Genomic DNA, 27244 nt, shown 5'->3' with positions numbered 1-27244 from the left:
ACACCCACCTAAAGAAAAAATAGAAAGCCTGAATCATTCTGTAGTGATTAAAGAAATTAGTTTAAAACCTCCTGACAAAGAAAACGACACTAGGTTGAGATGGTTTTACCCCCATCTTCTACCAAATATTCAAAGAACAGATAATTCCAACCTAATACAAAATATTGCAGAGCTTAGGAAAAATATGAGACTACCTTTCAGCTTATTTTATTAGCATAATTTAATAACAGATATGACAAGTAACATCAAAAAGAATAAAATACTTAGGAATAAATTGAGCAAAAGATATGCAAGCCTTATACACTGAAAACAGTAAGACATTAATGAAAAAAGTTTTAAAAGATCTAAATAAATGGAAAAACATCACATGTTCATGGATTGGAAGCCTTGATATTGTTAAGATGACAGTACTCCCCCAAATGATCTACAGATTCAATCCACTCCCTATCAAAATCTCAGATTACTTTCTTGCAGAAATTGACAAGCTGATCCTAAAATTCATATGAAAAAGTAAAGACCTGGAATGACCAAAACAATCTTGAAAAAAAAATAGGAGTATTAACACTTCTTGATTTCAAAACTTACGAAAAGCTTCAGTAATCAAGATAATGTGGTAATGGCATAAAGACAGATGGAATAGAATCAATGGAATAGAACTGATAGTCCAAAAATAAGCCTCTACATTTATGGTCAGTTGTTGTTTGACAAGGATGTCAAGACAATTCAATGGGGAAAGAACTGTCTTTTCAACAAACAACTGGTGCTGGGACAACTGGATATCTATATGTAAAAGTGTGAAATTAGATCTCTTCTTTACAAGTATAAGAGTTAAAACTGTGCAGCTCTTACCCTACGACCCAGCAATTGCACTACGGGGTATTAACCCCAAAGATACAAAGGTAGTGATCTGAAGGGGCACCTGCACCCCAATGTTTATAGCAGCAATGTCCACAATAGCCAAACTATGGAAAGAGCCTAGATGTCCATCAACAGATGAATGGATAAAGAAGATGTGGTATACACACACACACACACACACACACACACACAGGAATATTATACAGCCATCAAAAAATGAACTCTTGCCATTTGCAATGACATGGATGGAACTATAGGGTATGCTAAGCGAAATAAGTCAATCAGAGAAAGACAAGTATCATATAATCTCACTGATATGAGGAATTTGAGAAACAAGACAGAGGATCATAGGGGAAGGGAGGGAAAAATGAAACAAGATGAAACCAGAGAGGGAGACAAACCATAAGAGACTCTCAGGAAACAAACTGAGGGTTGCTGGAGTGGAGGGGTTGGGAGGGATGGGGTGGCTGGGTGATGGACATTGGGGAGAGTATGTGTTGTGGGGACCGCTGTGTGTTGTGTAAGACTGATGAATCACAGACCTGTACCCCTGAAACAAATAATACATTATATGTTAATAAAAAAAAATTTTTAAAAAAGAATCATTAACCTTAGATAAAATCATATATAGAAGAAGAAACTTGCCAGGAAAAACTGGCAGGGACCTTCCAAACCATGTATTTTAGTCATTCCTGGGGGAATCAGTGTCCACCACAGTTTCATTTACAAAGGATGGCACAGGCCAGATCTGACTCTTCTGTGGTTTAAATAAATAAGACCCATGGGTGCCTGAGTGGCTCAAAAAACAACAACAACAAACAAAACAAAAAACAAAACCAAAACAAATGTAGCTCTTAGAAGAAAACAGAAGTAAATCTTCATGACCTTTCATTAGGCAATGGTCTCTTGACACCAAAAGCACAAAAGAAAAATAGACAAACTAAATTTGATCAAATTTAAAATTGTATGTTATTTGTCAATTATGTCTCAATACAAAATTTTTAAAATTTTGTGTGCAATTGAAAAATGAAAAGACAACACAAGGAGTGGGAGAAAATATTTACAAATCATATATCTGATAAGGGACTGGTATCCAGAATATATAAAGAACCCTTATAATTCAGTAATAAAAAGACAAATAAAACAATTAAAAAATAGTCAAAGGATTTGAATAAATATTTCTCCGAAGAAGATATACAAATGGCTAATATGGACATGAAAAGATGCTCAGGCTCATTAGTCATCAGGGAAATGAAAATAAAAACCATAGTTATGTACTACTTCATACCCAGTAGAGTGGTTATAATTTTAAAAAAAAAATGGTGAAAAGATGGACTTTTCTTTTTTTTTCTTTTTTTTTTTTTTAAAGATTTTATTTATTTATTTGAGAGAGAGAAGGAGAGAGAGAGAGCATGAGAGGGGGAGGGTCAGAGGGAGAAGCAGACTCCCTGCTGAGCAGGGAGCCCGATGTGGGACTCGATCCCGGGACTCCAGGATCATGACCTGAGCCAAAGGCAGTCGCTTAATCAACTGAGCCACCCAGGTGCCCCAAAGATGGACTTTTCAATCAGTGGTGATGGGACAACCAGACAATAAGGCAAAAAGTGCAGTTTGACTCTTTACCTCATACCATACTAAAAAATTCCAAATAGATTGAAGACTTAAGTATGAAAGACAAACAATAAAACTTTTGGAAGAAAACCTTGGAAAAAATCTTTATGATTTTAGGACAGGAAAGGTTTTTTTTTTTTTCTTAATTTATTTTGAAATAATTTTAACCTTGCAGAAAAGTTGCAAATATGGTACAAAGAATTCTCATATACCCTTCATCTAAATTCCCCAGATGTTAACATTTTGAAGTATTTGATTTATCATTCAGAGAGGAATTTCTCAATGCAAAAAGGCACAAGTCATAAAGGAAAAGATTAACAGACTACATTAACATCAGCAATGCCTCTTTATTAAAAATAAATAAAATATAAAATGTGAAAAAGACATACTACAAACTAGGATAAAGACACATATAAACAATATATAGGGGCGCCTGGGAGGCTCAGTCGTTAGGCATCTGCCTTCAGGGCTCAGGTCATGATCCCAGGGTCCTGGGATGGAGCCCTGCATTGGGCTCCCTGCTCAGCAGGAAGCCTGCTTCTCCCTCTCCCACTCCCCCTGCTTGTGTTCCTTCTCTCGCTGTCTCTCTCTCTGTCAAAAAATAAATAAAATCTTAAAAAAAAAAACCCGATATATAAACAAGGTACAAACCTTGTGGTAGAACTGAGTGATAAACACAAACGTCAGCATGGTGGTAGTTTCTAAAAGGGAGCAGAAGAGAATAAATTGGGACACAGCTCACAGACACTTTCAAGGTAATGATTATATTCTGTTTCTTAAAATGGGTAGTTGGATACCACCTCACACCCATTAGGATGACTACTCTTAAAAAAAAACAACGGAAAATAACAAGTATTGGTGAGAATGTGGAGAAAACGGAACCCTGTTCTCTGTTGGTGGCAATGTAAAATGGTAGCTGCTATGGAAAACAATAGAGTGGTTCATCAAAAAATTAAAAATAGAATTACCATATGACTCAGCAATTCCATTTCTGAGCATAATACCAAAAGAATTTTTTATGTGAAGTGGTTTCGAACACATGACTTGGATTCAAGAAAATTAAAATGGGTTGTTAATTTCTGGCTCAGTATATATAAACATTCATTTTCAATTTTGGTATTTTATAATATAGTAAAATACCTTGGTTTAGGTGTATAACACTGTTTACCTATAGGTACTATTAAAGTAATAAGAGGACAATTTAGTTGATCTTAAAAAATGTTTATTTTACACTTCCTGAAGCTGGCAGTCTCTACCCTCAAGAGTCCAGAGAACTGCAAAGTAAGGGGACAGGGCTGTAAGCTCTTATAGAAAGAGGCAAGCAGGAAACCAGGAAGAAGTACTTAGTTTATGCTGATTGGTTGGGGTTGCATATCTGACGGTATTTAGAAAGATCAAGGAACAGGGAAGTGAGTATAGCCCCAAAGTTGGCTTGGTGTTGGGGGATTGGCTGACTGGATATATTGTGTTTCTGATCAAGTGCAGTGTTTATAGGGACATAAAAGTTATATAGGTTTTGGTTTGCTGACATGGCACCCTGGGCAGTAGCAGCTCTATCTTGGGCCTAGAAATTTATTTCAGTGATACAAATCACTAGAAATAATTTGCTACGTTGACCTACCCAGCTGTATCAATTGTTTATCTGTTGTATATTTAGGTTTACTCCTCTAAGCTATTTGTAGCAGGAGCCTAGAAACTGAATTTCTTTCACCAACTTCATGCATCTCTGTTTATTAAAGATGGCAGAGGAGTTATGGATGTAATTGTTCCCTAACAACCATCAGGGTGTTATGGCACCTGTTCCATTCATCCTCATTTTTTATTTAAATAACAGGCTAGTTAAGGATCTTGAAGAGAATTATAGAGTTTTATGATCTGCTAATGTATTATGGTTTAATAGTATTATAATTCTTTACTAGAACTTTTATAAATGGGCATAGTTTGAGATGCAGAGTTTCCAACATATATAAAAGAGTTTTCCTCTTTTAGGTAAAAAAGGAAGAGAGCGTCTCCTGGACCTGATCGCCACATTTCTGGTGCTACAGTTTCTTCGCACCAAGTTGGAACAAAAGGGAATAGTCTTCAGATCACTGATGAAATTGGATGATGCTTCCATTTCCAGGTGGTTTTAATTATAGTATTAAGCAACTGGCTTATATTTCTGACCATTTCTTAACTGAATTTTGCAAGAAGCTACATGGAATTGTAAGAACAAAGAGAATTTATTCCCAGGGAATATCTTGCCTGCACTCTTCTGTCATAGGCAGGGCAGATGCAATATTTTGCCTCTTGGTTTCCATGAAAAACCAGGGCTCAGAATGTTTTCAGTGTAGCTTACACTGGACCTCAGATCTGTGGCTCCTGATTTAGTATTCTTTTCACTATGGCCTATTGATTCTGTGTGCTTTTGGAAAATCCACAATATGACTGTTGGGACCAGGCCTGTTCCCAATAAATTGCAGGGCCTGGCACAAGAATATAGATGGAAACCCACATACTGTATGTCTAAGTATTTAAAAGTTATAAATCAGGGGTGCCTGGGTGGCTCAGTCTGCCTTTGGCTCAGGTCATGATCCCAGGGTCCTGGGATCGAGCCCCGCATCGCGGGCTCCCTGCTTGGCGGGAAGCCTGCTTCTCCCTCTCCCACTCCCCCTGCTTGTGTTCCCTCTCTCGCTGTGTCTCTCTCTGTCAAATAAATAAATAAAATCTTTAAATAAATAAATAAATGTTATAAATCAAACTAACAAACTGTTAAATAAAACACATTTTAAAGTCCTGCCTTGACAAATACAAGTTCTTGAAGACCGAGTTCAAATTTAGAATTCTGTGCCCACTTGAAGTTTGATGCCATAATATGACAATGTAGAGAGAGCCTGTTCTGGGGCCCTGGCTCCTAGTCCTTGGGCTGACCTCTGGCACCACAAGAGGCCTTGAGGCACATGTGAATACCCTCTTTACTTACAAAACTCCATCCATACCCCACGCAAATGGTCACCCCTTATGTGTGTGCATATACACACAATATACATATATATACATATACATACATACCTATATAATTTGCTTGTGATTTTTTCAAAAAGGCAAGATTAGTGGGAAAACTAGCAAAACTAATAAAATATTATCTATAGGGGGAGGAAGAGGAGACAAGGTTAGAAGCTAGGTTTCTCCTAATATACTTTGTTTTACGTTTTTGACTTTGAAACTAGGTAAATATTTTGCATAATAAAGACCAGATACCAAAGAGAAGAGATTGAATATGTTAAATTATACCATGGACTGCCATCAGCAGTGTCTGGAATGTGAGGAAATAAATGGCAAAAGGAAAAAGAGGGGAGGAGTGGAAGCTATAAATTAAAGGACACATGGCCCGAAGGCAATGTTAGGCCTACTTTGGATCCTGATTTGAACAAAATGCATTTTATTAAAGGGAGAGAGAGAGAGATTGAAAATTAAGCAGGGGGAATGGGAGAGGGAGAAGCAGGCTACCCGCAGAGCTTGATCCCAGGACCCTGGGATCATGACCTGTTTTAAACATTACCTGGATATTTTGTGATATTAAAGAATTATTTATAGCTATTTTAATGTCATGTTTAAGAAAAAGTTCTTGTCCCTTAGAGATACATATTTACAGATGAAATTAAAATAAATAAGCAGACCTATTTTTACCCTCTCACAAAGACTGATTAAATTCTCAATTCGCAACAGCATCAAACACAAAATAGGTACTCAGAAAATAACAAATTGAGCATTTTACCATACTTAATTTATACTTCCATTTTTAAGAAAAGCAGCACCTTCTCATGGTGAGAAAGATGGAAATTTATTAAGTAAATATCAAGAAAAATACTTCAAAGAACTAGTAGACAGGACTGACAAGTTAATATTTGATTTAATAAGCACAACCAAAGAGGCACTTCTTCTATTTAGATCTTTTTCAACTGAGACAGAGGGAAGAGAGGCTTAGGAAACAAGTTGACCAAAGTAAAGCCATTTTGATTTTTAGGCTGATCCTTAACCTAAAAGTCAGCAGGTAACAAGCTACAACTCATGGAAGACCACAAGACCCCACGCCCTCCAGCAATAAAAGTCATAAAGACTGGACATTCCTAAAATTGCTCCTGTGGGTAATTCTACAACTCTAAGACAATGGAAAAACTAACTGCCCAATGTAAATGTTAAACCCAAAGTTAAAGAGTAAGCCCCTCCTTATATGGTTAGCTAAAAAAAAGACAAAAAAAACCTTATAAAACCCTTTGTTAGAGGCAAGGGTTGGGGGCGTTGGTCCTCTTCCTCCCCTGGGAAGAGAGGCCACTACTCTATCTGTGAAGTAGCTCCTTTCTTACTTGTATACTTACTAAGTCTTTGTCCCTTTCTTTACATGGCTTGCTCTTAAATTCTTTCTCTCGAAGAGCCAAGAACCCTCTTGGCGAGGGGCATAAGGCCTTCCCTCTTGACCTGTCTGGCATCACAACTATGATAGCCATTAAAACAAGTATTAATAACTTTGAACCTACTCTTGAATTGCAATATCACAAAGTATTATACCAAGATTTTAAAAAATAATGAAGTATATTCCATCACATTGCTCTTATTATATGACAGTTATTATGAGAGCAAAAAGGTTTGTTGGCACTTTAATGAACTTTTAAGTAATTTTTATTTCCTGTTTATTGCATATTTAATTTATAACTTTTCTTTTTCTGCTTCATGATGCACATAACATTAATACAGTAGCACATTGTATGGAGGAATATGAACAAAACCTTCATACTAGTGGGATGGTCAGTCAAAATTTAGAGGCCAGCTAAAGGAAAACCAGTGGAATTAGTGAAAATATTTAAAATTAGTTTTGTTGCTTTCCATAGTTCATAACTATAAGTAGACTAATGATTACTGGGAAACATGTCTTTTTTTTTTTTTTTTTAGATTTTATTTATTTATTTATTTGACAGAGACACAGCAAGAGAGGGAACGCAAGCAGGGACAGCGGGAGAGGGAGAAGCAGGCTTCCCGCTGAGCAGGGAGCCTGATGCGGGCCTTGATCCCAGGACTCTGGGATCATGACCTGAGCCGAAGGCAGACGCTTAACGACTGAGCCACCCAGGTGCCCCGGGAAACAGGTCTTTTAACCACTTTGGACGTGCTTCCCATTTAGTATGTTTGTGTCATCATGATATTCATCTGATATCTATTGATTGCCTACTCTGTGCCAGGGACTGTTAAGCCTGTGAAATCCATGTGTTTTGCTAATCCCCACAACAAAGCCGTAGGAGCTCGTTATTATCATAATTGAGGAAACAGAGACTTCCAGTGTTGAATGAAGACTGCACCATATCACACAGCCAACATTGTGTGATTTCAGTCAGGATTTGAACTCAGCTCTTAGCCACCACAGTATACTGATGACCCTTTCCCAGTTCACAGGGAAAAAAATCAAGAAGATGGAGAGAATTTTCCAAATTTTTAGTTCCCCCCATAGAATTTTTTTTAAACTCTAGTATATGTTACCACTTGCTTGCTAATAAATTCTAGCAGGTGACAAGATAAATGAGGAAGTAGCTAACTAGCATTAGTGAAAAATCTCAGAATTTTTGAGTCTTGAATAGACTTTTGAATATTTGACAGTCTTGTTTGATATCATCTTATGCACATAAACTTGAAGGGTTTTTTTTTCTAATTTTAAGATTTTATTTATTTATCTGAGAGAGAGAATGGGAGACAGAGAGCATGAGAGGGGGAAGATCAGAGGGAGAAGCAGACTCCCGCTGAGCAGGAAGCCCGATGTGAGAATTGATCCCTGGACTCCAGGATCATGACCTGAGCCAAAGGCAGTTGCTTAACCAACTGAGCCACCCAGGCGCCCCACAAACTTAAAGTTTTTATGTTATGCACAGTTTAGTAGTATGTTGTTCCTGATTTGTGTGACAGAATATATGGCTGTTTCATGGGTGAGTCTTAGGCATTTTTCTAACTAATCAAATTGAGAATTCCTGGTACAGTAAAAAGGAAAGAAAAATAGAAACCTGGTTTGTAAAATAGTATTGAGTTTCTACTTGAAGAATGGATGGATTTAGATCAAGAAGAATGGAAAGGGGATGACCAAAAAAAAAAAAAAAAATATATATATATATATATATATATATATAAAGGCTAGAGGAAGCTGAGTTGTCCTGGAGGCAGCAAGGAAGTCTGTGAAGCATTTGGAAGCTGGAAAGTGATGGGTATAGTATATTTAAAAATGTAGGGGCAACTGGGTGACTCAGTTGTTAGGCATTTGCCTTTGGCTTGGGTCATGATCTCAGGGTCCTGGGATAGAGCCCTACATCAGGCTCTCTGCTCAGCGGGAAGCCTGCTTCTCCCTCTCCCTCTCCCACTCCCCCTGCTTGTGTTCCCTCTCTCGCTGTGTCTCTCTGTCAAATAAATAAATAAAATCTTAAAAAAATAAAATAAAATAAAATGTATTAAGTTAAAAGCACCGTGTCAGTCTGATAGAACTTTCATAAAATGTCAGACAGAATTGCTTTTATTGCATATCTTAATTTTTGACAGAATTATTTTGTCTGATATGATGTGCTAGGATTTGATATCACATTATATTTCATATATAATTATATTCTGAAGTTGATGGAACCATTTATTTTTAATCTAGAAATATTCCCTGGACTTTTGAAGAAATAAAGAAAGCGAGTGAATGGGTAAGAAGAACTGAAGGACAATATCCATCTATCTGCCAACGGCTTGAATTGGGTCAAGATTGGGACTCTGCCACTAAACAGCTATTGGGGATCCAAACCATAAACACCACATCTCCTCTTCACAGAGTTCTTAATTACAGTCAAAGCTTAATCATCTGAAGTTGTATTTTAAACATTATTCATGTTTCCATGTATAAGATAATCAGATATCAATAGATACCTATAATGAAATTTAATTATGATTTTATTCAATGTAGCACTTACTTTAAAATAATGAGAAACACAATTGATTATTTTAATGAACAAGTGATAACAAAATATTACAATATTACAGATTTGTGTTTAAATATTTTAAGGTGATAAGAGACACATCTGGCTAGTCCTGGAGCCTCATTCCCTTCTCCCCTTTAAGGACTCTAGTAGAGAACTGGCCCAGCTGGACTTAGTAAGCTGGAGAGAAACAAGGTCTTTGGCTGATGTCAGTGTTCCTGGCATGCATTCCTGTTTCCAGGGCCCTGAGTATCCAGACCTTTGCCCTCAATATGCATGTGGTTCCTAGTCTATAGATCCCTTGATACATCTTTTTGTCACTTAGAGAAACTAGGTATCCCAAGCAATTCTTTCATGGATCTTGCTTTTGGTGTTGCCTCTAAAATCCTGAAGTCAAAGGGGTGCCTGGGTGGCTCAGTTGTTAAGCGTCTGCCTTCGGCTCAGGTCATGATCCCAGGGTCCTGGGATCGAGCCCCGCATCGGGCTCCCTGCTCCGCTGGGAAGCCTGCTTCTCCCTCTCCCACTCCCCCCGCTTGTGTTCCCTCTCTCGCTGTGTCTCTCTCTGTCAAATAAAATCTTTAAAAAAAATTTAAAAAAATAAATAAAATAAAATCCTGAAGTCATCTAGATTTCCTCCTATGTTATCTTATAGAAGTTTTATGAATTTTGCATTTTACATTTTGGTCTATGATCCATTTTGAGTTATTTTTTATGAAAGTTGTAAGGTCACTGTCCACCTTCCTCCACACTATCACTTCCAGGCCATTACCTCTCTAACTTTATGTAAAAACCCTGGTTTGTTTTTGTTTTCTTGTTTTTTTAATTTAAATTCAATTAGCCAACATATAGTACATCATTAGTTTTTGATGTAGTGTTCAATGATTCATTAGTTGTGTATAACACCCAGTGCTCATCATATCAGGTTTCTTTGAGATTCAGTCTTTTGGCTATCCTCCAACCTGTCCTTATTGCTGTGACTTGCCAAATGCCCAGTACCTACCCTCATTCACATAAGGTTCAGGATTTCCCTTTCTACTGCCAGTCCTGCCTTCATCTTGAGTGACTTCCATTATCCTGATGTGTGACCCTTCCTAATTCCTGGACTTGAACCATAGCTATGTCTTGGCAGAATGTTTTGTGATACTCAAAGGATGGGAAACTTGTGAGGAGCTACCATGAGGCCCTCTCCCATCCACCTCTCTATCTCCCTGAGAGGCAGACATAAGACTACTTCTCATCACCTCCCAGTTCTGAGGTGATATGAAGCTCAGAATACAGCTTCAGACTAAAAATCCTCCTAGCTGCATCTAGAATTAGCTCCTCGGCAGTGATGTGTCCCACAACTCACATTGCAGTTATCTAGCTCCTCTTAGGGTGTGGGACAAGGACCAAGGGGAGCTGGCATCTTTGACTACTCTTCCTATTGCTGTTTATACAATAAACCATCTAAATCTAAAATGGCTTGTTATGTCTTTATGTCTAAATCAATCAGGCCTTGCCCTTGGCCTTGTCTGCTTGTTTGCTTGACATAATCATCAAGATAACTCTTTTCTTGTTTTATCAGATTATGGGATAAAAGATTGATAATACCTAGTAGCAGAGTGTGTGAAGGTAAACAGACTTCCTTATGTTGTTACTGGAAACATATACAAGTAAAACAAAGTTTTGCAGTATTTATCCAAATTTAAATCACTACCTCCTTGACCTATAAATTTCACTAATAGGAATTCCACTTCTAGAAATTTATCTTGCCAAAATATGGACACACACACACATGCATATGTTATATATGCATATATATGTGTGTGTGTATATATATGTATATATATATTACAGTTGCAGAACAATGTGGAATAAACTCATTTAAAAATTATATAAATGGGTGTTTATACATGTATGAGATAAAAGTCTGTCATGTCATATTCCAAACTGGTTACCTTTGAGGAACAGGAACTTTATTTCTATCTTATATTCTTATATTCTATATCTTATATTATTTCTATCTTATATATTCACTGTAAAAATTTTTACAGTGAACATATACTTAAATTTTTTATCTCAAAAATACATAAAAGTAGAGAAAATAGTATAATGAACATAAATTCCATCATTTAAAATATTTTGCCAAGTTCTTATAAATTTAGAACCGTCTTTTCTTCCCTCTTCTTTTGCTATTGACTTGTTAAAGAAACAAGGTCAATTGTCCTATAGTATATCCCACATTCTGGATTTGTCCGCTTGTTTCCATTTTTTCTTTCCCCATATTTCTTGTAAACTGGATATTCGATCTAAGGCCCTGAATAGATTAAGGATCAGTATTTTTAGCAATAGGAGCCATATAGTTTGGTTGTTCTACTTTTATTTATTTTTTTAAAGATTTTATTTATTTATTTGAGAGAGAGAAAATGAGAGCGAGCGAGCACACGAGAGGGGGGAGGGTCAGAGGGAGAAGCAGACTCCCCGCCGAGCAGGGAACCCGATGCGGGACTCAATCCAGGGACTCCAGGATCATGACCTGAGCCGAAGGCAGTCGCTTAACCAACTGAGCCGCCCAGGCGCCCAAGTTGTTCTACTTTTAGTAATGCTAACATTGATCAGTGCATTTTCCAATGTGAAGTTCTGTTTCTCCTACAACCAACAAATAGTCTGAAGAGATACTTTGGCAGCCAGTTCCTCATCAATCTTTCACCTAACAGTTGCCTGAATCATTTCATGAAATATTGTGATTCTCTTATGTTTTCTTCTACGCTTGTTAACTGAAATTCTTCTGAAAAAAAAATGAGCTTTCCCCATAACTAATACTATTTGATTATAGTATTTTTAAAAACTTACTTTAAAAAGATATGTAATTATTAGAATTGTTGTGTGTCTTCCTTTATAGACTAAGAGTCTGTGCAGGGCAGAGAGACTGTTAAGAAATAGACAACGGGCCCAAAATGGAGTTATCTGTGTCAACCCCCATATCAGCAAACCAAGACTTGATACCCAACTGAATTGCAGTTTCAGGCTCTTCTAGGAATATAATCTTCACCAGTAGTCTGGAATTTCCTGGCAGTACTGGTGAGGTAATCCTCTTGATAGACCCCAGCATTCCCCCAAAGGACAGTGAATTTGCCTGAAATAATCCTTTCTTTTGTTTATGACTTCCTTGCCCTCCCCCTTTCTGTCATGAAAAGCCTGTCCTTTTCTGCATTTCTTTGGAGCTCCTTTCTATTTGCTAGATGGGATGCTGCCCCAATCGTTGAATAAAACCAGTAAGATCTTCAAATTTAGTCAGCTGATTTTTAATACCATGCTCTATTGCTCTTTGTATATGCTCTTTGTAATGCTTAGTATAGTCATGCACAGGATGCATTTAGTAAGCTAAATAAATAATAAATCAATGAGCCCACTTAAGATCTGATGAGCCTCTTCATGATGTGGGAAACAAAGGCAGAAGAAAAATTATTAAATTTCCTACTACTTACAGCCCATTGACTGACAAGCCCTTGAAACAGGCAGAGTGACATTCCTTTAGGGACTCACCTGCCTTGATGTTGATACTTTCCTAAGGGCAAAAGGCAACCTTAGCCTGACCCTCCAGGATCCTGTAAGTCTACTTTAACATACAAAAATTCCTTTGGAAACTTCATCTCTACCCCTGCAAGATATATGTTGGCACTCATCCCCCAAGCATATGACCCACCAATACACATCTGAAGGATCTCATAATAAATGACATTTCCCAACAATAGCTAGCCCCCTCAAGGTCCCGGAAACCCTGCTTCCAAATTCCTTAGAAACTTACGCTATCCCCAACTCCCTCCCAACTTGAAAGTATATAATGACCCCAGCGCAGGTCTCTAGAGCCCCACAGGTCCTGTCCCCATGCTTTAATAAAACCACCTTTTTGCACCAAAGATGTCTCAAAAATTCTTTCTTGGCCATAGGCTTTGAACCCTAACATCTTTCCTACATCATCCAAATGGATCTAAAGGATCATAGATGATTCTTTAGTTAACCTCAGAGTTAATTTGAAAGAGTTAATCTTATAAATTAAGTCCACCATTCAAAGAAACAAAAATAAAAAGCTCTTTGGGGCGTCTGGCTGGCTCAGTGAGAAGAGCTTGCAACTCTTGATCTTCAGTTTGTGAGTTTGAGCCCCATGTTGGGTGTAGAGATTACTTAAATAAATAAAACTTGAAAAGAAATTTAAAAAATTAAAAGTTCTGGGGGCGCCTGGGTGGCACAGTCGATTAAGCTGCTGCCTCCGGCCCAGGTCGTGATCCCAGAGCCCTGGGACCAAGCCCCGCCTCAGGCTCCCTCTCTCCACTCATGCTCTCTCTCGCTCTCTAATAAATAAATAAAATCTTTTAAAAAAATTAAAAGTTCACTACCATAAAGACTTTATTTGCAATTCAAAGAGAAAAATATTTTACCCTTAAGTGGATTATCCTAGCAACTTTGGGTGACCTATCTTTGTCAATCCTGGACAAAATACTTTTATCGCGTCCTCTGATATTTTCAATGGGGAAAAAAATACCCCAAGAACTTGGAAAATAATTGTTTTGGGCTTGTTACTTAAAAAAATTTTTCCCTAACTTTAAACAATACTAAGATATAATAGCACTATGAGTTATGTTTGTATCGTTCACACGCGTTAAACGAATCAAAATTACACATGCACGAATGGCCCGGCATTCCGTTCTAGCCCGCTCAGGTCTGGGTAGAAGGTGGGGGCTGCTTTCCTAGAAAGCCCCCCGTCGACACCGTCAGGAGCAACTGGAAGAGGGAAAAGACCCCGCGCAGCGTTCGGTCCCCTCAGGCGCTTGAGCTTCTCTTCCAGTCAGACTCCCGCGCTCTGGTGTTCCCCGGCCGCCCCTTCCCAATACGGGAAGCTCCCGAGCCCGCCTCCGCCGCCTGTTCCCCACTCAGCGCTGGAGCCCCAACCTCTCCGAGGGTCCATGTCAGCCTCACTCCTTTCTCCCCCGCGCCCTGACAAGCCCCTCCCCGCCCCCCCTCCGTTCCTGCCCCACCCCCTAGGGGCTCCCAAACAACACTTCCTCTCCCCTCCAGAGCCTACCTACCGACCCTCTCTCACGGCCCCATCCGCCCCGCCCTTCCGCTGGGGCGCCCCCCCTCGGCCCGCCCACCCGCTTCCCGTAGGCTCCGCGGGGCTCCAGCGCGCCCGCCTCGATATGATTGGTTTCAGTGTGTGTCGCTCCAGGGTCCCGAGTCCTCCATTGGCTGGTTTCCCTCGCAGCGTCACGCTGCCAGAGAGGATTAGGGCCAAGTGCGGAGCGCGAAGAACTGCTGGGGTGTGTGTCGCAGCAGCTCTTCCTCGGCGGTTTGCTGGGCTCCTGTTATGGCTGCGGTGGTGGCGGCGGCCGTTGCCGAGGGAGCGAGCATGAGTGCAGTTCCTGTTTCAGGTGCCGACAGCAACGGTGAGTCTCCTGAAGTCGAAGGAGAAGGTGTTGGAGCAGTGGGCGAAGAGAAGGACGCAGCCACGAAAGGAGCGGAGGCAGTTGGAGACAGCGAGGAGGACGGAGAGGATGTGTTTGAGGTGGAAAAGATCCTGGACATGAAGACCGAGGGGGTACGTGTGCGCCGGGGGAGACGAGGCTGGGCCTGCAGGGCTTGAAGTGGAGAAGCGGGGAGTGATGGGACTTCTGTGGAGGGTTGCGGCGCGAAGACGCAAAGCCCTCCCAGATTTCACGAGCTGGAAAAGACCAGCTTGTGCAGACACACGACGTAGGCGGGGGGAAAGGAACGTGACAGCCAGAGCCGACGCAAGCGTGCGAATCATGGGAGCAGTGCATTGACATTCCTGAACGGACTTTTGGGCTGTGGCTGTGAGGGTACGTTTCCAAGAAGTTTGAAAGGGTTGTGTGGCCCGGAGAGATGAAGCAGTTTAGGTTGCGGTGTGTGAGTGTCAAGGGTGCAGACAGTTGGTGAAGGATATGTCATGGTCATCAATGTTTAGGTACCTGATTGGGGCCACTGCTTTGTGCTGGAAAGGAGTGACTCTGAAATCGTGCTTCTCTTCATAGTCCAGTGTCCACGCCATCCTTTCAGTGTTTTCCAAAACCATGATCAATTTTCTGGTTTAAAATCTTTTGGCATTCCTCTTCGCCCTCAGAACCTCGCCCAAGAGGGTGGGATTTAAAGGTTTTCAAAACCTGACCGTTATCTTCCCTCTCCTTGTTTACTGTATGATTGTAACCACACAGTAACACTTGAAATTCTTCATCACACTATTGCCTTGGCGCTTACTGTTCTCTCTCCTCCTTCTCAAGTCTTTAAGGTGTTACTCCCTGAGGGTCAGTTTCTCAGTGAAATCCTTTTTTGACCCTGATCCCTGCAGGGTGAGGTGCTTCTTCAACTACGCCGTTGTAACACTTTGTTCAGACCTCTGTTTCAGCACTTAAAGCATTATTCTTTATATGTTTGTCTCTCCTGCTAGGTTATAGGTTCCTTTAATAAAGGGAATATGATTTTTATTAATTTTTGTATCACTGGTACTCAATCCAGTGCCTAGTATGCAGTAAGCGCTTTGTGTATATCAGATTATTAAATGAGTGAATGAATCAATGACTGCAGGCTGGGGTGAAGGAGAGTGGGTGGAAGGATGGACAGGGAAACAGTTTATTTCAGTAGGTAAGATCTCACATGGTAGTTGGGTCTCTGTATTCTTTTTATTGTCTGTTATTTTCTGTTTGTCATGTGCTACCTTGTGTTAATTTTTTCGTCTATTTAACAAACTTTTTTTTTTTTTTTTATCACATGCTGTGTGCTAGGTGCCGTGTTAGGTCCTGAGGATATAGAGATGAATTGTAGCATACACAGTTGCTGACACTGAAGAGTCTGTCTATTGGGAATAAATAATTGAAATCCAATGCCATTAATATTATTATTAGTTGCAATACAGTAAAGATAAGAACTTTATTTGGTGTAATTTTCCCAAATATATTACAAAAGCGCCTTGAGATGAGAGTAGAGCCAATCTTGGACTGTTTTGTATCGCCTGCATTTAGCACAGTGCTTGGCACATAGAAAATATTTAGAAAAATATTTGGTTAGGGGAGTAATATCTTTAGAATTAAGGTGATTCACCTATTGGTATACTTTTTTAAAATTCATTTTAATTCCAATGTAGTTAAATTCATACAATATTTAATATTCCTGGTCCCAAAGAATTGTAGGCACTGTACCCAAAGTCTCATATTCTAGTCAAAAGCGGATGAAACTAAGAAGCTTAAGTGTTTAAGGCAGTAAAGGAGGGTTATTTATATCACTTTAGTGATGTGAAGTTGGGTGAAAATTCTAGTTCTCAGGGCCTTGTATTTTTAGGTGCTCTTGAGAATGAGTGACTTATAAGATGAAAAGTATTAGCTCAGCAGAACAGGACTGCATCGGTTACTTTTTAAGTACAGCTGAGTGAGCCAGCCAGTTGGAAAACATAAGGGTCCTGATAGAGTTTGTTTGGCCTCCTTATAGTCTTAAGGTCTGTTGTTCATAAGCTGCCAGACTGTGGTATTCTGTTATTGACTAAGACAGTCATTATGATGAGTGTTGACTTGCAGGAATAGCATTAATTCTAAATTTATATATTAGCCATGTTCTTTCTTTTGGTTTATTGCTAAATGTAATTTTTTGTAACAATTAAATGAATCTGACAGATCTTGGGGTTTTGGCTTCAGTTTTGAATTGGAGTCATTTTTACATAATAAAAAGCTGGCACTTGTTAATATTTATGGGAATTTGATTTTTTTAGTGTACAAATAAATATTTTAATTATACAACTTAGTAAATTATTACAACGCCAACACCTGTGTAACCTCCACCCAAGTCAGGAAATATTAGACTGCCAGCCCTAGAAACCTCTTTTGAATCCCCTTTCCCATCAGTATCCTCTTCCATCCCCCAAAATCACTGTCCTGAATTATTATATGGTAATAGCTTTCTTGCTTTTCTTTGTAATTTTTCCACCTAAGGATGCATTCCTTGACACTTGAGTTTAGTTTTATCATAAAATATATAAAATAAATAAAAATTTTATTTATGTACATTTATTTTTTAAAAGATTTATTTATTTACTTGAGAGAGAGCGAGAGAGAGTACAGAGGGAGAGGGAGAAGCAGACTCCCTGCTGAGCAGGGAGCCCGATGGAGGACTCAATCCCAGGACCCTGAGATCATGACCTGAGCCGAAGGCAGATGCTTAACTGACTGAGCCACCCAGGTGCCCCTGTCAATTTTAAAGCAACACTAAAGCCTGGGTGGCTCAGTCGGTTAAACATCCGACTCTGGATTTCAGCTCAGGTCTTGATCTCAGGGTCATGAGTTCAGGCCCCGAGTTGGGGAAGAGGGAAGATCACTGTCTTTGAGAGAGGAAGGATTTTTAGGAGAATGAGGTCATGTCTCCTCCATGAACATGAATTTTAAAACCTAATTTTGCCTTTCAATCGACAAAGTATAAAATATTTACTATGTGGCAATTTACCAAAGTCTGCTGACTTTGGCTCTATAACCACTTACAGAATTATTAAGCCATTCACACTTTTTCTTTTAAAAAATTATGTAATGTGCCCACTTTCACCACTGCTATTCAACACTGTACTGTACTGTAAGTTCTAGCCAGAGCAGTTAGATAAAGGAAGAAGTAAAACTATATGCACAGATGACATGATTCTCTATATAGAAAATCCCAAAGAATCACAAGAAAATTACTAGATGTAATAAATGAATTCAGCAAACTTGAAGGGTACAAGAATAACATAATAAAAGGTTGTATTTCCATATACATGTAATGCACAATCCAAAAAGGAATTTTTTTCCCCCTCCAGTTTTAATTTTAATTCAGTTAGTTGACATATAGTCTAATATTGTTTCAGGTGTAATATAGTTATTCAATACTTCCATACACCACACTGTGCTCATGACAACAAGTGCATTCTTTAATGCCCATCACCTATTTAACCCATCCCCCCACCTTCCTCCCCTCTGGTAACCATCAGTTTGTTCTCTATAATTAATAGTCTGTTTTTTTATTTGTCTCAATCTCTCTCTCTTATTTTTTTTCCCTTTGCTTGTTTGTTTTCTTTGTTAAATTCCACATATGAGTGAAATCATACGGTATTTGTCTTCTCTGATTTATTTTGCTGAACATTATTCTCTCTGGCTCCATCTGTGTCATCACAAATGGCAAGATTTCATTCTCTCTATGGCTGAATAATATGCCATTGCATATATATGCCACATCTTCTTTATCCGTTCATCAATCGATGGACACAACAGGCTGTAAACATTGGGGTGCATGCATCTTTTTGAATTAGTGTTCTTGTATTCCTTGGGTAAATACCCTGTAGTGTAATTGCTAGATCATAAGATAGTTCTATTTTTAACTTGCCATTTGGTTTATATATAGCCTCTTCCGCATATGGCAGTCTGTATTAAGTTGATGGTTGTATAAGTTTGAACCCATTCTTTTCTCCTCCCCTCTCCACGTTTTTAGGTATATGTTAGGTATATTTTATATCCTTTGTGTGTGTGTGAGTTCCCTGACTGAATTTTTACAGAAGTATTCATTTTTACTGCTTTTGTATTTCATACCTTTATACTGTCACTTTTGGTCTCCTCTTTCTACTCCAAGAGTCACCTTTTATATTTCCTGCAGGGCTAATTTAAGGGTCTGGGAAACTTTTTTGTTTTCTCTGGGAAACTCTTTATCTCTCCTTCTACTCTGAATGATAGCCTTGCTGGCTTGCTGGATAGAGTATTCTTGGCTGCAGATTTTTCCCATTCAGCACACTGAAAATATCATGCCACTTCTTTCTGGCTTGCCAAGTTTCTGCTGAAAAATCTCCTGTTAACCATCTGGGCTTTCCCGTGTAAGTTACCACCTTCTTTTGTTTTGCTGCTTTTACAATTTTTTCTTTATCACTATATTTTGCAAATTTAATTACAATATGTCTTGGTATGCATCTGCTTTGTTGATTTTGATTGGAGTTCTCTGTGCCTCCTGGTTCTGGATATCGGTTTCCTTCCCCAAATTAGGGACGTTTCCAGATACTATTTCATTAAATAAATTTTCTGCCCCCTTTTCTCTCTCTTCTTCTGGGACTCCTATAATACAAATGTTGATTAATAGAGTCCCTAAGTTCCCAGAGTCTATTCTTGTTTTGTGTAATTGTTTTTCTCTTTTGTTCAGCTTGATTACTTCCCATTACTCTGTCTTCTAGGTTACTAATTCATTTCTCTGCTTCTTCCATCCTGCTATTCATTCCATCAAGCATGTTTCTCATTTCGTTTATTGAGCCCTTTATCTCTGCCATGTTATTCCTTATCTCTGTGTTAAGGGTATCATTCATGTTTTCCACTCTTTTCTCAAGTCTAGTGAGTATCCTTATGATTATTCCTTTAAATTCTCTATCAGGCATGTTACTTATATATGTTTCACTTAGATCTCTGGCTGTGGCCTTGTCCTGTTCTTTCATTTGGGATAAATTTCTCTGTCTCATTTCGTGTGTCTCTGTTTCTGTTAAGAAAGTCAGCTATGTCTTCTGCTCTTGAAAGTAGAGACTTGGGGCGCCTGGGTGGCTCAGTCGTTAAGCGTCTGCCTTCGGCTCAGGTCATGATCCCAGGGTCCTGGGATCGAGTCCCGCATCGGACTCCCTGCTTGGCAGGAAGCCTGCTTCTCCCTCTCCCACTCCCCCTGCTTGTGTTCCCTCTCTCGCTGTGTCTCTCTCTGTCAAATAAATAAATTTAAAAAAAAAAAAGTTTAAAAAAAAGAAAGCAGAGACTTTATGAAGAGGAGGTCCTGTTGTGCCCTTGCAGTGCAGTGTCCCCTGTTCACCAGAACCTGGCACTTAGAGCAGAGTATCCTATGTGTGTTGCTTATACCTTGCTGTTGTGTCTGAGTCACTTTTCCTTTCAGTGTAGTCGTTTGCACTGACACCTTGCCTGTTGTGGGGTGTGCTTGCTCTCTGTGGTATTAGTGGGACCCAGGTAGGCCAGCTCTGAAGGGGTGTGCACATCAGGGAACTTGGGAGTGGGCTGGTGTTGTTACCAAAATTTGGGTTGGGTCAGTAGTCCTATGCTGGATCCCCTGAAGTGCTGTGGTAGCTGGGGGCTGTGCACTGGGGTGGCAGGGGGTACAAGGCTGGGCATGGTGCATGAGAATGGCTGGGTATGGCTGGGCCCCAGCACACGATGGTGGGTGGGGGTGTGTGGCTGGGTGCAATGCACTGAGTGTGTGGGCGGGGTACGCATGCCTTTAATAACTCCCTGAGCCCAAGGCTAGCAGGCTTGGAGTGGGCAAGTCCTGAGGAGAACTCATGGGCATAGCATACTGCTAGCAGGTCAGGTAGCAAGTGTCTGTGCAGCTCCTCTTCCTGTACGTGGCTCTGTATTTATGCTGGTGGGTGGGGGAAGAAAATGGCACCCATGATTTTCTTTGTTTTCAAAGAAGTCCTCCAACATGGTCTGAAATCAGTATGAACAGATCTGTCTCCCGTTTGCTCCTGGTGTTCTTTTTTTTTTTTTTTTTTTAGATTTTATTTATTTATTTGAGAGAGAGCACAAGCAGGGGGAGTGCAGAGGGAGAGGGAGAAGCAGGCACCCTGATGAACAGGGAACCCGACATGGGGCTCAATCCCAGGACCCTAGTATCATAACCAGCTGAGCCACTCAGGCACCCCTGCCTGCCCCTGGTATTCTATAAACTGCTGTTTTTATATTGCCTGTCCTCGTGCTCCTGTCTCTGGGATATCGACCCAGCTATCACTCACCCTGGTGGCCAGTGTAACACTGAAGTCAGCTGACTTTTAAAGCTCCAGGCTCCAGCTCCCTCTGGTGTTACAAGTTCACAGAATTCAGTTCCTCCAAACATTAAGGGGATTAGTCTTTCCCATGTGAGGTCCCTGGTGCAAGGACTTGTTTTTCTGCCCTATTCTCACACACTGCTCCCTCACTCCTGCAGGCAGCCTCTCTCCACCTTTCTGATCTTTCAGACCTTTCAGATGCAGCTTTTTTTTTTTTAAGATTTTATTTATTTATTTGACAGAGAGAGACACAGTGAGAGAGGGAACACAAGCAGGGAGAGTGGGAGAGGGAGAAGCAGGCTTCCTGCTGAGCAGGGAGCCCGATGCAGGGCTCGATCCCAGGACCCTGGGATCATGACCTGAGCCGAAGGCAGACGCTTAACGACTGAGCCACCCAGGCGCCCCCAGATGCAGCTTCTTTATATTTAGTTGTGGAGTTTGTTCTGCCAGTCTTCAGACCACTCTCCAGTTTATTGTCTTGGATGTGGATGATATCTAGTTGTAAACATGGGACAGGGTGAACTTAGGGTCCTCCTACTCCACCATCTTCCTAAGCTCCTCCCAAAAAGGAAATTAAGAAAACAATTCCAGGGCGCCTGGGTGGCTCAGTGAGCTAAGCGTCCCAGCTCTTGGTTTCAGCTCAGGTCATGATCTCATGGGGGTCGTGGGATTGAGCCCCCGTGTTGGGCTCAGGACTCAGTGGTGAGTCTGCTTGAAGATTCTCTCCCTCTTCCCCTTCCCCAACACATGCATGCACACACTCTCAAATAAATAAATCTTAAAAAAAAAAGAAAACAATTCCATTTATAACAGCATCTAAAAGAATAAAATACTTTTTTTTCTTTAAAGATTTTATTCATCTGAGAGAGAGTGAGAGCAAGAGAGATAACAGAGGGAGAGGGAGAAGGAGACTGGCTGCTGAGTGGGGAGCCTGATGCAGGGCTCGATCCCAGGACCCTGAGATCATGACCCATGCTGAAAGCAAATGCTCAACTGACGGAGCCACCCAGGCGCCCCTAAAAGAATAAAATACTAAGGGGCCCCTGGGTGGCTCAGTCGGTTAAGCTTCTGCCTTCAGCTCAGGTCATGATCCCAGAGTCCTGGGATTGAGCCCCGCGTCAGGCTTCCTGCTCAGTGGGGAGTCTGCTTCTCCCTCTCCCTCTGTCTAGTCTCCTTGCTCTTGCTCTCTCTCTCTCAAATAAATAAATAAATAATTTTTAAAAAAGAATAAAATACTTAGGAATAGGGACGCCTGGGTGGCTCAGTCGGTTAAGCGTCTGCCTTCGGCTCAGGTCGTGATCCCGGGGTCCTGGGATCGAGTCCCGCATCGGGCTCCTTGTTCCGCGGGGAGCCTGCTTCTCCCTCTGCCTCTGCCTCTCTCTCTCTTATTTCTCATGAATAAATAAATAAAATCTTTAAAAAAAAAAAAAAAAAAAAAAATACTTAGGAATAAATTTAGCCGACAAGGTAAAAGACTTGCAAACTTACTACAAATATTCAGTGATCAAAACAGTATGGTACTAGCATAAGGACAGACATAGAAAATCCAAAAATGAACCCATACATCTGTGGCCTATTGATTTTTCATAATGGGTATCAAGTCCAATCAATAGGAAAACAAAGTGTGCTGAAACAGCTGGATTTCCATATGCAAAAAAGGAAAGCTGGACCCTACCTCACACCTTATACAAAAATTAACTCAAAATGAATGAAAGACCTAAATTTAAGAGGTAAAACCATAAAATTCTTAGAAGGAAACATAGGTGTAAATATTCAGGACCTTGGATTTGACAATGCAATCTTGGATATAACTCCAAAAACACAAACAAAAGAAAAAATAGGTAAAAGGACTTCATCAAAATTAAAAACTTTTTGTGTATCAAAGAACAGTATCAACATAGTGAAAAGGCAACCCACAGAACTGAAGAAAATATTTGCAAATCTGACAAGAGATTAATATCCATAATATATAAACAACCCCTATAATTCAAAAACAACACAAAATTTTAAAAAACAGAAACAAAAAACAAGACAAACAACCTACTTAAAAATGGGCAAAGGATCACATTTCTCTACAGATACACAAATGGCCAATAAGCGTATGAAAAGGTGCTGAACATCCTTAGTCCTTAGGGAAACGCACATCAAAACCATGAGATACGGGGCGCCTGGGTGGCTCAGATGGTTAAGCGTCTGCCTTTAGCTCAGGTCATGATCCCAGCGTCCTGGGATGGAGCCCCGCATCGGGCTCCCTGCTCAGGGGGGAGCCTGCTTCTCCCTCTCCCTCTGCCTCTCTCCCTGCTCATGCTCTCTCTCTCTCTCTGTATCTGTGTCTATTTATGAATAAATAAAATCTTTAAAAAAAAAAAACAAACCATGAGATACTACCTTACACCAGTTACTAGATGACTATAATAAAACAAACAAGAACATAGAAAACAAGTGTTTGTGAGAATGTGGAGAGATTAGATCCTTCTTACACTGGTGGTGAGAATGTAAAATGGTAAAGCTACTGTGGAAAATAGTTTGGCTGTTCTTCAAAAAGTTAAACAGAATTACCTCATGGCCCAGCAATTCTGCTCCTTGGTATATACCCAAAAGAACTGAAAACAGGAACTCAGACAGGTATTTGTTCAACCATGTCCAGTAGAGCATTGTTCACAGTAGCCAATAAATGGAAAACAACCAAGTGTCTATCAACAGGTGAATGAATAAACAAAATGTGGTGTATATATATATATATATGTATATATATATATATATATAATGAAATATTACTCATTCTTAAAAGGGAGGGAAATTCTGACACATTCTATAACATGAACCCCTGAAAACATTATGGTAGGTGAAATAAGCCAGAAGCAGAAGAACATATATTGCATGATTCCACTTACATGAAGTACCTAGAATAAGTAAATTCACAGAGACAGAAAGTAGAATGATGGATACCAGGGGCTCAGGGGAAGGGGAATTACTGTTTAATAGGACAGTTTCATTTTGGAAAGATGAAAAAGTTCTAGAGGTGGACAGTCATGATAACTCGTTGTCTATGTGAATGTACTTAATGCCATTTCTGTCTCTCTGAATTTACCCTTAAAAATAGTTAAAATGGCAAATTTTAAGATACATATACCAAAAAACATATATAAAACTACAAAAAAATTTTAAAATTACCTATTGTCTTTTGCCCATTTTCTCACTCACAAGAATTTTTTTTTTTAAAGATTTTATTTATTTATTTGAGAGAGAGAGAGAGCACAAGAGGGGGGAGCGGGAGAGGGAGAAGCAGACTCCCTGCTGAGCAGGTAGCCCGATGCGGGACTCGATCCCGGGACTCCAGGATCATGACCTGAGCCGAAGGCAGTCGCTTAACCAACTGAGCCACCCAGGCACCCAAGAATTTTTCTTTTTAATGTTTTATGGCTATCAAATCTTAATCGTATATATTCCAAATTTTTGCTTCTCCAAATTTCTAGTTTATTTTTTTTGCTCAATACCCAATCTGACTGAGAAGCAGGAATATATGAAATAGTTTTCCACATGTACTGCAGAGCACCATACTAGCTTACACTTAACACCTACCTGATTTTATTCATACAACCACTGAGGCAATAAGCTTTCCAAACCAAAGCCAAGTGCTGCTCCCTCCCCATTTACCCTTCAACATGCCTATACTGCCTTTCAATCATTCTTGTTACCTATAGAAAGACCAACATCAGCACCTAGTAGGATTGGAAACTAAGAAATAATGGGAAAAGAGTAGATTTAGATTAACTTTGAAAAGATAATCCTGAAAAATCTCATGATTTTTTTTTTTTTAAGATTTTATTTATTTATTTGACAGAGACACAGCGAGAGACGGAACATAACAGAGGGAGTGTGAGAGGGAGAAGCAGGCTTCCTGCGGAGCAGGGAGCCCGATGTGGGGCTCGATCCCAGGACCCCAGGATCATGACCTGAGCCGAAGGCAGACGCTTAACGACTGAGCCACCCAGGCGCCCCAAAATCTCATGATTTTAAAATAATAACTAAGTCTAAATTGATACAGTTTTATGGTTCAGTTACATAACAGGGTGAGGGGACAGTGCTTATATCAGCTAAGAGTATATGCACATGCTTTTTAGGTAGGCTCCATGCTGTGCACTAGAATGTGTTAACCTGCATCCACCTTTGACATTTTACACACCGTCCTTACAGTGTTGGATAATATGCAGAAGCGCATTAAGTGCCCTTGGGTTTTAATTTCAGCTGAATTACTCTTCAGCTGTATAATTTTTACTAGTTACTTTATCTAGAAGCTTCAGTTTCCTTCTCTATAAAATGAGTAATAGTACTTTACGGGGTTGTTGTAAAGATTAAATGAGTTAATAAATGCCAAGATTTAGTCCATGCATGACAGATTATAAAACGCTTGATACAAATGTAATTCTTTTGATTTGTTTTCAACTATTTAAAAATGTAAAACCCATTCTTAGCTCCCAGGATGACCAAACCAAAATGGGTGGCAGGCCCTGCTACAGTTCGCTGACCTCTGATATACAGAGATGAGGTCTTTTATCTGGTGGAAATGTAAATTAGAGCATCTTTTCTGGAAGTGTGTTTTCTGGCAGTGTGTTTTAACAGTGTTTAGGTGGCTTTATTATTTGATCCCATTGTTCTCTCTTTGGGGAATTTATTCTAGAGATCTGATCAAAGATGCACTAGTAGGTAACAGCTTTGCTTATGAAAACAAAAATCAGAAACAAAACAACCTTTGGTTTCCAAAGGGATAGTTTTTGTTGTGTTTTTTATTGTATTTAGAACCATCAGTAAAAATCATGTTTTTGAAAAATACTAAAACATGGGCGTCTGGGTGGCTCAGTCGGTTAAGCGACTGCCTTCGGCTCAGGTCATGATCCTGGAGTCCCAGGATCGAGTCCCACATCAGGCTCCCTGCTCAGCAGGGAGTCTGCTTCTCCCTCTGACCCTCCTCCCTCTCATGCTCTCTGTCTCTCATTCTCTCTCTCGCAAATAAATAAAATCTTAAAAAAAAAAGAAAAATACTAAAACATTAAGAGGTGTTCCATATCTAAGTGAAAAAAACAAAGTATCATACCAGTGTTTTAAACAATATATGTAAAATACATATTTATAGTTACGTTTGTAAATATATAAAGGGTGAAGGAAATAGATGAAATTATTATCAATATCTATGGGTGATTTTTATTTATTTTTTTAAAGATTTTATTTATTTATTTGACAGAGAGAGACATAGCGAGAGAGGGAACACAAGCAGGGGGAGTGGGAGAGGGAGAAGCAGGCCTCCCGCGGAGCAGGGAGCCCGATGCGGGGCTCGATTCCAGGACCCTGGGATCATGACCTGAGCCGAAGGCAGACGCTTAACAACTGAGCCACCCAGGCGCCCCATGGGTGATTTTTAAAATATTTTTATTTTTTAAATTTTATTTAAAATCAATTAACATGTAGTGTATTATTAGTTTCAGAGGTAGAGTTCAGTGATTCATCAGTTGCATATAACACCCAGTGCTCATTATATCAAGTGCCGTCCTTAATGCCCATCACCCAGTAATCCCATCCCCTCCCAGCAACCCTCAGTTTGTTTCCTATAGTTCATAGTCTCTTATGGTTTGTCTCCCTCTCTGATTTTGTCTTATTTTATTTTTCCCTCCCTTCCCCTATGTTCATCTGTAAAATTCTGCATATGAGAAATTGCATGATAATTGTCTTTCTCTGACTGACTTACTTCACTTAGCAAAATACCCTCTAGTTCCCTCATGTCATTGCAGATGGCAAGATTTCATTCTTTTTGATGGCTGAGTAATATTCCAGTGTGTGTGTGTATGTGTACACACATACACACCACATCTTCTTGATCCATTCATCTTGTCAATGGACATCTGGGCTCTTTCCATAGTTTGGCTATTGTGGACATTGCTGCTATAAACATTGGGGTGCAGGTGCCCCCTTTAAATCACTATGTTTGTGTCCTTTGGGTAAATACCTAGTA

General features: G+C 39.8%; 2 protein-coding genes across 2 annotated transcripts in view; both read left to right on the top strand.

Moving 5' to 3' along the window:
- Positions 1 to 9326, top strand: part of PARP4 (poly(ADP-ribose) polymerase family member 4) — a 102429-nt gene extending 93103 nt beyond the window's left edge. The window contains exons 35-36 of the mRNA XM_021678183.1: positions 4459 to 4591; positions 9122 to 9326. Coding sequence (XP_021533858.1) covers positions 4459 to 4591; positions 9122 to 9326 — 338 coding nt within the window. The remainder of the gene's footprint in view (positions 1 to 4458; positions 4592 to 9121) is intronic.
- Positions 9327 to 14708: 5382 nt separating this feature from the next.
- MPHOSPH8 (M-phase phosphoprotein 8) overlaps positions 14709 to 27244 on the top strand; it is a 53295-nt gene continuing 40759 nt past the window's right edge. The window contains exon 1 of the mRNA XM_021678206.2: positions 14709 to 15012. Within this exon, the coding sequence (XP_021533881.1) occupies positions 14782 to 15012 (231 nt within the window). The 5' untranslated portion in view covers positions 14709 to 14781. The remainder of the gene's footprint in view (positions 15013 to 27244) is intronic.

This window comes from Neomonachus schauinslandi, chromosome 3 (genome assembly GCF_002201575.2).
Source record: "Neomonachus schauinslandi chromosome 3, ASM220157v2, whole genome shotgun sequence".
NCBI classification, from domain to species: domain Eukaryota; kingdom Metazoa; phylum Chordata; class Mammalia; order Carnivora; family Phocidae; genus Neomonachus; species Neomonachus schauinslandi.
Note: the sequence above shows the minus strand (reverse complement) of the source record. Positions and strands in the feature narration are given on the sequence as shown.